The 12,308-nt window shown below is 43.6% G+C and overlaps 1 protein-coding gene across 3 annotated transcripts in view; it reads left to right on the top strand.

Annotated features, from left to right (window-relative positions):
* The window catches only part of ATP8A2 (ATPase phospholipid transporting 8A2), a 690,440-nt gene that overhangs the window by 510,769 nt on the left and 167,363 nt on the right, over window positions 1-12,308 (top strand). For all 3 annotated transcript variants that reach the window (XM_084650563.1, XM_084650564.1, XM_084650565.1), the window contains exons 29-30: window positions 7,376-7,498; window positions 8,664-8,742. In XM_084650563.1, the coding sequence (XP_084506689.1) occupies window positions 7,376-7,498; window positions 8,664-8,742 (202 nt within the window). The remainder of the gene's footprint in view (window positions 1-7,375; window positions 7,499-8,663; window positions 8,743-12,308) is intronic.

Raw genomic sequence — 12,308 nt, 5'->3', positions numbered from 1 at the left:
ATGGGAGACTTCAATCACCCTGATATCTGCTGGGAGAGCAATACAGCGGTGCACAGACAATCCAGGAAGTTTTTGGAAACTGTAGGGGACAATTTCCTGGTGCAAGTGCTGGAGGAACCAACTAGGGGCAGAGCTCTTCTTGACCTGCTGCTCACAAACCGGGAAGAATTCGTAGGGGAAGCAAAAGTGGATGGGAACCTGGGAGGCAGTGACCATGAGATGGTCGAGTTCAGGAACCTGACACAAGGAAGAAAGGAAAGCAGCAGAATACGGACCCTGGACTTCAGAAAAGCAGACTTTGGCTCCCTCAGGGAACTGATGGGCAAGATCCCCTGGGAGAATAACATGAGGGGGAAAGGAGTCCACGAGAGCTGGCTTTATTTTAAAGAATCCTTGTTGAGGTTACAGGGACAAACCATCCCGATGTGTAGAAAGAATAGTAAATATGGCAGATGACCAGCTTGGCTTAACAGTGAAATCCTTGCCGATCTTAAACACAAAAAAGACGCTTGCAAGAAGTGGAAGATTGGACAAATGACCCGGGATGAGTATAAAAATATTGCTCGGGCATGTAGGAGTGAAATCAGAAGGCCAAATCACATCTGGAGTTGCAGCGAGCAAGAGATGTTAAGAGTAACAAGAAGGGTTTCTTCAGGTATGTTGGCAACGAGAAGAAAGTCAAGAAAAGTGTGGGCCCCTCACTGAATGAGGGAGGCAACCTAGTGACAGAGGATGTGGAAAAAGCTAATGTACTCAATACTTTCTTTGCCTCCGTCTTCACGAACAAGGTCAGCTCCCAGATTACTGCACTGGGCAGCACAGCATGGGGAGGAGGTGACCAGCCCTCTGTGGAGAAAGAAGTGGTTCAGGACTATTTAGAAAAGGTGGATGTGCACAAGTCCATGGGGCCGGATGCGTTGCATCCGAGAGTGCTAAAGGAGTTGGCGGATGTGATGCGGAGCCATTGTCCATTATCTTTGAAAACTCATGGCGATCCGGGGAAGTCCCGGACGACTGGAAAAAGGCTAATGTAGTGCCCATCTTTAAAAAAGGGAAGAAGGAGGATCCTGGGAACTACAGGCCAGTCAGCCTCACCTCAGTCCCTGGAAAAATCATGGAGCAGGTCCTCAAGGAGTCAATTCTGAAACACTTAGAGGAGAGGAAAGTGATCAGGAACAGTCAGCATGGATTCACCAAAGGCAAGTCATGCCTGACTAATCTAATTGCCTTCTATGACGAGATAATTGGTTCTGTGGATGAAGGGAAAGCAGTGGACGTATTCTTGCCAGCAAGTTAAAGAAGTATGAGCTGGATGAATGCACTATAAGGTGGGTAGAAAGTTGGCTAGATTGTCAGGCTCAACGGGTAGTGATCAATGGCTCCATTTCTAGTTGGCAGCCGGTATCAAGCAGAGTGTCCCAAGGGTCGGTCCTGAGGCCCGTTTTGTTCAATATCTTCATAAATGATCTGGAGGATGGTGTGGATTGCACCCTCAGCAAGTTTGCAGATGACACTAAACTGGGAGGAGTGGTAGATCCGCTGGAGGGTAGGGATAGGATACAGAGGGACCTAGACAAATTGGAGGATCGGGCCAAAAGAAATCTGAGCTTCAACAAGGACAAGTACAGAGTCCTGCACTTAGGACGGAAGAATCCAATGCACCACTACAGACTAGGGACTGAATGGCTAGGCAGCGGTTCTGCAGAAAAGGACCTAGGGGTTGCAGTGGACGAGAAGCTAGATATGCTAGAGAAGCTAGAGTCAACAGTGTGCCCTTGTTGCCAAGAAGGCCAATGGCATTTTGGGATGTAAAGGTAGGGGCATTGCCAGCAGATCGAGGGATGTGATCCTTCCCCTCTATTCGACATTGGTGAGGCCTCATCTGGAATACTGTGTCCAGTTTTGGGCCCCACACTACAAGAAGGATGTGGAAAAATTGGAGAGTCCAGCGGAGGGCAACAAAAATGATTAGGGGCCTGGAACACATGAGTTATGAGGAGAGGCTGAGGGAACTGGGATTGTTTAGTCTGCAGAAGAGAAGAATGAGGGGGGATTTGATAGCTGCTTCAACTACCTGAAATGTGGTTCCAAAGAGGATGGATTTAGACTGTTCTCAGTGGTAGTTGATGACAGGACAAGGAGTAATGGTCTCAAGTTGCAGTGGGGGAGATTTAGGTTGGATATCAGGAAAAACTTTTTCACTAGGAGGGTGATGAAACACTGGAATGCATTACCTAGGGAGGTGGTGGAATCTCCTTCCTTAGAAGTTTTTAAGGTCAGGCTTGACAAAGCCCTGGCTGGGATGATTTAACTGGGGATCGGTCCTGCTTTGAGCAGGGGGTTGGACTAGATGACCTCCTGATGTCCCTTCCAACCCTGATATTCTATGATTCTATCAGACAGGGGAGAGTTCCGAGAATGAATTTAGCCTCTCCATAATAGCCTTGTGTTCCCTGAGTGCTCCTTTAGCACCTCGGTCACCCAGTGGCCACACTGAATGTTTGGCAGGCTTCCTGCTTCTGATGTAATTAAAAAAATGTTACTGTTAGTTTTAGTGTCTTTTGCCAGTTGCTTTTCAAATTCTTTTTTGGCCTGCCTAATTGTACTTTTACACTTGACTCACCAGAGTTAGTTCCTTTCCATTTTCCTCACTAGGATTTAACTTCAAAAGATGTCTTTTTGTTTCTAACCACCTCTTTTATTCTGCTTAGTCAAGGTGGCATTTTTTTAGTCATCTTACTTTTTTTGGTCAAATATGTGTGTGTGCATATGTATAGTTTGAACCTCTAAAATGATATTATCCTCTTAATACCAGGCACTCAAGTTCACCCATCTTACTATTTAGACTTCTTGTGTTTGTAGACAAGCACTTATGAAATTCGTCAGTATTTAGTTGTCTGCCTTTGTATGATGTAATTGAATGGGACTCTTTTTTGTTTGACTGTTTCTCTTCAGTTCCTACCTGTACTTTATCAACCTCTGTCATCTCTTCTTTACCAAGATATAGAGTATCCCCTTTAATAAATCGTCCCCTAAGGGATGTAGCTGTCTGAACTGTATGTTCCTCTGCACCTGTCAGCTTTATCTCAGTCCTTAGTTGAAAAATTCCTCTATGATCTTTTTAATTTTACACGTCAGCAATCTGGTTCCATTTTGGTTTAGGTGGAGTCCATCCTGGACTTGAGTTTCTTACCTAGCAGCCTACATATGACCTCCAGGACTCCTATCCTACCTTTCCCTATGTTACTGGAACCTACATATACCATGATCACTGGTTCCTCCCCAGCACTGCATATAAGTCTATCTTGGTGTCTTGAGAGGTCTTCAACCTTCACACCCGGCAGGCAATTCACCATGCAGATCTTCCAGTCATCAGAAAGCAACTATCTACATGTCTAATAATCGAATTCCCCATTACTATTACCTGTCTCTTACTAACAACAGAGGTCTACTCCCCCAGAGAGGTATCCTCAGTGTGATAGGATACTGTGACATCATCTGGAAGGAGGGTTCCAATTATGGAATTTCTTTCCTCTGCTCCAGTTTGATGTTCTCCTTCCCCAAGACTTTCATCCTCCTCACCAGCACAGTTGGTCATTTGGTTTCGTCATTCAGGTACATCACTGGATGCAACAGGAACAATAGGTGACATTGTTCAGGAGAAACTCCTGAAAGTTCCAGCAGAATTCAGATCTCTCTGCTAGTAGGATCTTCAGACCTAGGTCTTGGGCTATTGTGGGTAATGGTGCAGAGGGGCCCAGGACTGCAGGGACATGTGAGTGTAGGAAGGCATTTTCCCATTATAGCTGGGCCACTTGGTTCTGGTGGTTTGAACTAGCTCTGCCATCTCAATGGCAGCAGTACCTGGAGATTTCATTTTGACTGTAAAGGGACACTTGCAGGCATAGAAGAACCATCTTGGCCACTGGTTCCTGATAGCACAGTCTGCCCAAACTCAGAAACTGAGATGTGGAGGGTCAGGCCTAGTGGCTGGAGCAGAGGCAGTCTGGCCTAGTGGTTGGTGCAGTGTCAGCTGGGCCAGGAATTGGAGCCATAGGTCAGAGCCAGACTCAGGAGTCAAGAGCAGATTAAGAACAAAGCAAAAGTAGCGCTTGGAGCAAGGGCAGGGCTGGAGTAGGCTAAGTCATGTGGAGTCAGTCCTCACTTTCAGGCGGGGACAGTTCCAAGCCATGAAGTGATGTTGGGTAGACTGAGCTGCTGTTTCTCCCATGAGGCTTATATATCTGCCGTGAGAATCACCAGACCAGCCCCTGGCTTGTGGATTGGCTGAAGGAATGACTTGGGGGAGATGATGGAAGCCTATAAAATCATGAATGGTATGGAGAAAGTGAGTAAAGAATTATTTATCCCTCCACATAACACAAGAACCAGGGGTCACCCAATGAAATTAGTAGGCAGCAGGTTTAAAACAAACATAAGGAAGTACTTCTTCACACAACGCACATTCAGCTGGTGGAAGTTGTTGCCAGGGGGCATTGTGAAGGCCAAGAGTATAACTGGGCTCAGAAAAGAATTAGATGGAAGATAGGTTCATTAGTAACTATTAGTCAAGAGGGTCAGGGACTCAAATCTCTGACTGCCAGAAACTGGGACTGGACAACACATGTTAAATTACCTTGTTCTGCTCACGCCCTCTGAAGCACTTTGCACTGGCCTCTGTTGGAAGACAGGATCCTGGGCTAGATGGACCATTGGTCTGTCTCAGTGTGGCCATTCTAATGTGGCCTAATCAGGCTCTTGTTCAGGGATGAGTCATCATCTCATACAATTGTCCTGTTTTTGAGTTGGAGAACTGAGGCGCAGAAATCTGAAGGGCCAGATTTGGAAAGGTATTTAGGAGCCTAAAGATGCAGATAGATGCAGTGGTGGAGTTTCAAAATCTCCTAGATACCTAACTCCCATTATCGGGAATTTGGGAATTAAAAATCCCAGTAGGTGCCTAACTCCCAGGGGGAGTTAAGTACCTAGGCATTTTTGAAAGCCCCACTGAGTGCCTATGCACAGTTTTAGATCATAGAATCATAGAGTTTAATTGTGGTGTAGATATTGTGGTTTGGGCTGGAGCCTGGGCTCTGATACCCTCCCACCTCCTGGGATCTCAGAGCCCAGGCTCCAGCCCAAGCCAAAATGTCTACAGTGCAATTAAACAGCCCCGTAGCCTGAGCCCCATTAGCCCAAGTCAGCTGGCATGGACCAGCCACAGATGTTTAATTGCACTGTAGACATACCCTAAGTGACTTTCCCCAGATCACACACAAATGTCTGTGGTGGATCCTATGGGTTTGTGCCCTCCGTAGCACAAACAGGATCCTGATCCTGACTGGGGCCCTTGGGTGTTTAATGCAATACAAATAATATGTCTGTATTTATTTCATTTAGTGTAAACGTTTTCTATAGCTGCTATAAAAAAGTATATACATGTGGAACAGTAATTATTAGACAAAGTTCTGAACTCCAAATATCTCATAAGTAGATCTTTCCTCCAAAAACTCATGGGGGAAAAAGCAGAAAAGAAATAGAAACAAAATGCTGGTCTCTGTGTTTCTTTCTCTAGATGTTCCTCTGACCTACCAATATCACTTCTTTTTTGTCTGGATTCAGTCTGAGTTGGCATACTCCTATCAAGGTTCATGCCTCGCTTAGACACCACAGAAGGCCAGAAATAACAGAATCCAGAATGTTCTTTATTTTTTAGAAGTTTTTGTCTGATTTTCACATTTACTTGCACTAATGTCTTCATAATATTTGCTTTCGTAAAACAAATGAAATACTTTATTACAGGTCCAGTTGCAGCTATGTTTGAACCAACTTACCTCAAATCTTTTCCATAATGAAAAGGAGTACTTGTGACACCTTAGAGACTAACCAATTTATTTGAGCATGAGCTTTCGTGAGCTACAGCTCACTTCATCGGATGCATGCCATGGAAACTGCAGCAGACTTTATTTATACACAGAGAATATGAAAAAATACCTCCTCCCACCCCACTGTCCTGCTGGTAATAGCTTATCTAAAGTGATCATCAGGTGGGCCATCTCTACGTAAAAGAATAAATGGACACAAATCAGATGTCAAGAATTATAACATTCATAAACCAGTCGGAGAACACTTCAATCTCTCTGGTCACGCAATCACAGACATGAAGGTCGCTATCTTAAAACAAAAAAACTTCAAATCCAGACTCCAGCAAGAAACTGCTGAATTGGAATTCATTTGCAAATTGGATACTATTAATTTAGGCTTAAATAGAGACTGGGAGTGGCTAAGTCATTATGCAAGGTAGCCTATTTCCTCTTGTTTTTTCCTACCCCCCCTCCCCCAGATGTTCTGGTTTAACTTGGATTTAAACTTGGAGAGTGGTCAGTTTGGATGAGCTATTACCAGCAGGAGAGTGAGTTTGTGTGTGTATGGGGGTGGGGGGATGTGAGAAAACCTGGATTTGTTCTGGAAATGACCCACCTTAATTATGCACATTGTAGGGAGAATGGTCACTTTGGATGAGCTATTACCAGCAGGATAGTGAGTTTGTGTGTGTGGTTTTTGGGAGGGGGTGAGAGAACCTGGATTTGTGCAGGAAATGGCCCAACTTTATTATCATGCACATTGTGTAAAGAGTTGTCACTTTGGATGGGCTATCACCAGCAGGAGAGTGAATTTGTGTGGGGGGGTGGAGGGTGAGAAAACCTGGATTTGTGCTGGAAATGGCCCACCTGATGATCACTTTAGATAAGCTATTACCAGCTGGACAATGGGGTGGGAGGAGGTATTTTTTCATATTCTCTGTGTATAAATAAAGTCTGCTGCAGTTTCCACGGCATGCATCCGATGAAGTGAGCTGTAGCTCACGAAAGCTCATGCTCAAATAAATTGGTTAGTCTCTAAGGTGCCACAAGTACTCCTTTTCTTTTTGAGAATACAGACTAACACGGCTGTTACTCTGAAACTTTTCCATAATGTACATGCCGGCCTTTCTTTTTCAGGCTTTAGATACATTTTAATGTAACTAGACTAGTTGGCTAATAATATGACATGAAATAGTGATGCTCAGCTTGTTTCTCTTAAGCTTATTAGTTAACAGCAAGAGTAAGAATTATCTTTTCTGACTTCTTTTTGTGCTTAGGTTAAATACAATCAATAATAAGAGTTTTGAATCATTGTATTTCAGGTTTTGGTTTGACTGAAAATTATGTCAAATTACACCCTGAGGATGAGGTTCAGTTCCGACTGAACTCGGTGGGAGTTTTGCCATTGACTTCAGTGGCACCAGGATTTCACCCTAGATCTCAAACGTTATCTTGGACCTACTTATAAAGTTAATAGGTGTTTTTTTAATTAGTGTTTGTTTTCTTTGTAGATTTTCACAGCATTGCCACCCTTCACTCTGGGAATCTTTGAACGATCATGTACTCAAGACAGCATGCTTAGATTTCCCCAGCTCTACAAAATTACTCAAAATGCGGATGGGTTCAACACAAGGGTAATGGGAAATCTTTTATTTTTTAAAAAAAATTAAAAGAAAAACGCTAGCATATTTTCAAGTCCTGTTTTTTTTCAATCTTAAAGGCCTCATTCAGTTTTACTTCAGGTTTATGCCAGCATAACTCCCTTGAAATCAGGGTTGTCCTTGCTTCCTAGAATGTTGTGTTCTTTTGAAAGTAATTTGCTGTTTCTGAGTACTGACTAGAAGAGAGGCCTGAACTAGAATAGTAGTCCTGAAGTCCATCCACATTTTGGGGAAGTTCAGATTAGGGCCCATATCTGAATATGAATTTTGCAACTCATAGCTTATTCTACCTCGCAATATATGGCCTGTCTGCATCTTTCAGAGAAGCTGGATGAGCTGTGCCTGTTTTTTGAGTTTCATATTGAAATGGTGCCATAATCCTACCTACCAGCCTTGCTCAGTATCTTTTTAAAGTTTTTCTTAAGTTAGGATGATTTTATTCTTCCTGTCATTGCTGAGGTTTGAGAATTATGCAGATAAAGTTACTCTTGTATTTTCTTTTAATATTTTGGAGAATATCCTACACTTTCTGTTTCACTGATTTACTGACCTCTTTGTGCTAAGAAATTTCACCATTTGAGGTTTTGGGTTTTTTTTAATGAGTAATTAAATATACTCTTGAAACAAAGCAAGGTCCTAGGTTTGTTTTGTCAGAGGGATTCAAGATTTCAAAGAATAAAATTGCTGAATATCAAACCTCTGACATATGAGAAACATAAGACTTTTAAATGGGACATTGTGGGGTACAAAAAGTACTTTTCTTCATTAAAAACACAAAGTAACTGTTTCATTGTATTAATAGTCCTGTCTATCATCATGATAATTTGAGCAATTAAGCAAAGGTGAATCCACCTGCTCATATTCTGATGAAGATTTTGGGGGGTACTATGTTTGCCCTAATATAATCTGACCTACTGTATTTAAAAAATCCTTCAATTGAAGCAGAGTTGTCTGGTGGTAGCACAGAAATTACGTAAAAAGTGGATGAGGAAATATATTTCAGAAAATTTCAAGTATTGCAGCTTAGGAGAAATATTACAGTCTGCCAGTAAACTTCACAATGAAGCATTTGTTGGGAGTTAGAGAGAGATCAAGATTTTTGGCGGACTCCTGACTTTCTTGGTTTGTTTTCCCTCAGGTTTTCTGGGGTCACTGCATCAACGCCTTGATCCACTCCATCATTCTTTTCTGGTTTCCACTGAAAGTGCTGGAACATGGTAACTGCTTCATTATTTCAAATGTCAGCAAGTAGCATTCAGTCTTCCCAGTGCCAATGTGTTTGCAGAGCTGGAGGTCACAATTGGTTCTAAGAAAACTAATGATGATAGACAGTTGGAGCGGTTATAGCTTCTAGCCTTGACCATTTATCAGCGCTGACCTTTGGAAGCCACTATTCTTGCATTTGACATGGATATCTTCCATGTAGTGACTTCCATACCTAATTTTTAGTAAGCCTCTTTCAGTCACACACTTATGTCTTCTGAACGTTCTGAAGTAAAACTTGGGTTCAGGCACACACACAAAATCTTGAGTTTTCTTTCCTTTTCAAATATTTTCATTCCTCATGTCACATACTTGTACAGTGTTCGTATAGTGAGTTTTGTATCCTTACAATAGGGAAACCTTTTGCTTTATATTTGTTGGGCCTTTTAAATTCTACAATAGACTCTTTCCAAATTGCCTACAAAATGCAGGGTAATTTCCAGAGTGTCCCAACCAAATCCCATTGAAGTAAATTGGAAGTGCTTCTGTTCACTTAAGTGGAAGCTGGATCAGGTTCAGAGTTAGAAAAATTAGGAAAACAGAATTTGCCTTATCAAATGAGACAGTGACATCCTCAAGTCTGGTATCCTGCAGCTGCCAATGGCAACTGCCTGGTACTTTACAGAAAGACAAGAAATCCCACCATGTACCCAGCCAGTTTGTACATAGCGTTACTCCTGGGGGAATTCTGCACCACTGCGCATGTGCAGAATTTATGTCCCCTGCAGATTTCTTTTCTTCTCTGCAGAAAAATGACTTTCTGATGGGGAAGCAAAAAGAAGCCACAAGAGTGGTCAGAAGACCCTCCCCTGCAGTATGTTTCCTGTGCCCAGGGCAGCCAGCAAAGAGGTAAACCACTGTGGGGCAGGGGGCAGGACTGGAGAAGACCTGGTTGGTGGCTCGTACCCTGTGCTGGGCTCAGCTAATAGAGGATGGGACTTCTTCTTCCCCTGCACAGCATCCAGGGCCATGTCAGACCCACCCCCAGATTTCTCCCCCCACTGTAGAAAGCTCTGCAAACTCCCACCCTCCCCATCCTTCCTGCACCCATCAGCTTCTCAGCTGCAGGGGGAGGGATTACTGTACAGTGAGTTGTTCCCCCATCCACCCAAACCACATGCATCCAGACCCCCTTATACCCAGACCCTCCCACCGAGCCTTATCCCCCACCCCGCACTCAGAACTCCCCCGACGAGCCCCACTCACCTTGCACCTGGACCACCCCGACAATCCAACCACACCCAGATTGCCACCCTACTGAGCCCCAACCAGCTGCACATGGATCCCCACCCCACTGAACTCCACTCCCCCAGCAACTGGAACCCCCCCACTGAGCATACCACACCCAGACTCCCCTGCTGAGCTCTCTCCCTCCCACACCCAGATCCCACCCTCACTGAGCCCCAACTACCTTCACTGGGCCCCCCTTCAGAGTCCCATTACCATTGCACCCAGAACCCCGCAACAAGCCTCTGTGCATCCAGATCCACCCCCCACAGATCCCCTACTGAGCTGCCTGCACCCAGATTGCCTCACACAGTGCCCTCTCAACTCACACCTGGATCCCCCCACGCTAAGCCCCTCCACACTTGGATCCTGCCTTGCTGAGCCTGCCTGCCCACACTGCTGCACCAGGCACTGAGGGCAGGGCCCCTGGGGTGTTTTTGGGCAGGCCCGGTCCTTGCACTGTTAGGGTTGGGTGCAATCTTACTGCAGAGTCTGTGTCCCGGGGGGAGCTGCACAGTGATCTCCCACCTCTGTGCAGCCAGTGGCCTGTGCTCCCCAATGCCATGCTGGAGCCTCCACATATATATGACCAATACATTTTGGAGAATTTTGCAATATTGTGCACAACATTTTTAATTTTTGGGCACAGAATGCCCTCAGGAGTATACATGGACAGGACAAACCCTTACAGTCTATCTACCTGACTCAAGAAATAGGACTACTCATATCTTATCATGCATTACAACCAGTGTTATTATTGGGTTAAATTAAACAGCTCCTCTCTAAATTCTGTTTTAGGTTGATCTGTCCAGAGGTTACAATTAAGAAACTTTTGTTTGTTTATATTTTTTCCTTCACTTCTTGATCTGTCCCTAACTATTATCTTAAAGTGCCCTTTTAGGTGTCAACAAATGAAATAGATTAGGATGCTCCTTCTCCAATATTAATTTCATTTCTGAAAAGTTGTGCTAACTGTGAGTGTAGACAGTTCCTTTTATTCTCCAAGGAGAGGTGAATATAAAGTTTTCAACTTTCTTTATGTTGGAGTAAAAAGTGTTTTTAAAGCTTCAGACAATGTTTCATTCACACTGGGATGTTCTTTACCCACTTGAGTTCCTTAGGATAAAGACTGCGTATGTTCAGTGAATGGGCACTTGTATAGCCCTAAAGATAGATGTTTTCTGCATATCTTCAGATTCTTTCTTATTAACAGAAAGTTCTTTCTTTGCAGGGCCACTGGGTTCCCAAAGAGTGAGGTCATGAAATGCAGTATAATGTTAGAATATTTTTTTAAAAATCTAGTAATTACATTGAAAATTACATAGATAATCTGAATTTAAGTGTTTCCCGTGACACTGTACGATAAATGTAATCAGAGTAACTAGGCCAGATTACATTCGATCTGTGACAACCAATATGGCCACACAAAGACAAATTCCACTATAAACCTAAACAGCAGACACTAAAGTAAGCCTCTCTTGGCATCGGTAAGATGCTCTGGAGATAATAGGCCTGATTCTTCATTGCTCTTCAGCTTTGTTTTCCTTAACCCCAGTGCAAAGGTAGAACAAAGTGTAGTTAGTCCTCCCATTCTGATTTGGTAACATTTTACACCCAGTTTACACTGGTGTCGAGGACTACACAAGGCAAAAGCCAATGGAGATCAGGACCACTGTCTTCAGTAAGAAAAGATAAGGTGATTACAGAGTCCTATGACAAGAAACCAAACAAGCTCCTATCCGTACTGGCTAGGAAGCAGTTTTAAATCACACAACACTTTCAATAAATAACTTTTATCTCTCTCAGTAGCCAGGGATGCCAAATTGGCAAGGCCTAGGCTAAAGGATTCAGAGGGGGAAAAGTAAGTTACAGTTCTGACCCCCGTCATTTGTCCAGTACCTTCACCTTGATCACCTTGCTCGATCGGTTCTTCAGCCCTTGTATAGATTGCACCAGTCACAACACATCTTCCATTCTTCTCGTATCCTGGCCTTCCTTCTCCATGTGTAGTCATGTCTTTTCACAATAAAATCTTCCATCACCATCATTTCGCTTCATATTCCTCCGCTTCCCTAGCAAGTTCCGCATTTCCTCTGAGATTCTTCCCTTCGCTCTTTTCAGTCTTTCTCAGCTAATTTCACGCATTGCCTCAACTTATCAGTGAAGTTTTTGTAAGCCTCATTGCAGTTATCTATAAAACTCCAGTCTTCCTTGGAAATGTTCGTTTTAAAGATTGCCTTGTCAAATATTTTTGGCCACTGTCTCTGATTTGCCATCTGTAGTGCTTTCTTCT

This window comes from Lepidochelys olivacea (genome assembly GCF_965140295.1).
Source record: "Lepidochelys olivacea isolate rLepOli2 genome assembly, chromosome: 1".
NCBI classification, from domain to species: Eukaryota; Metazoa; Chordata; order Testudines; family Cheloniidae; genus Lepidochelys; species Lepidochelys olivacea.
Note: the sequence above shows the minus strand (reverse complement) of the source record. Positions and strands in the feature narration are given on the sequence as shown.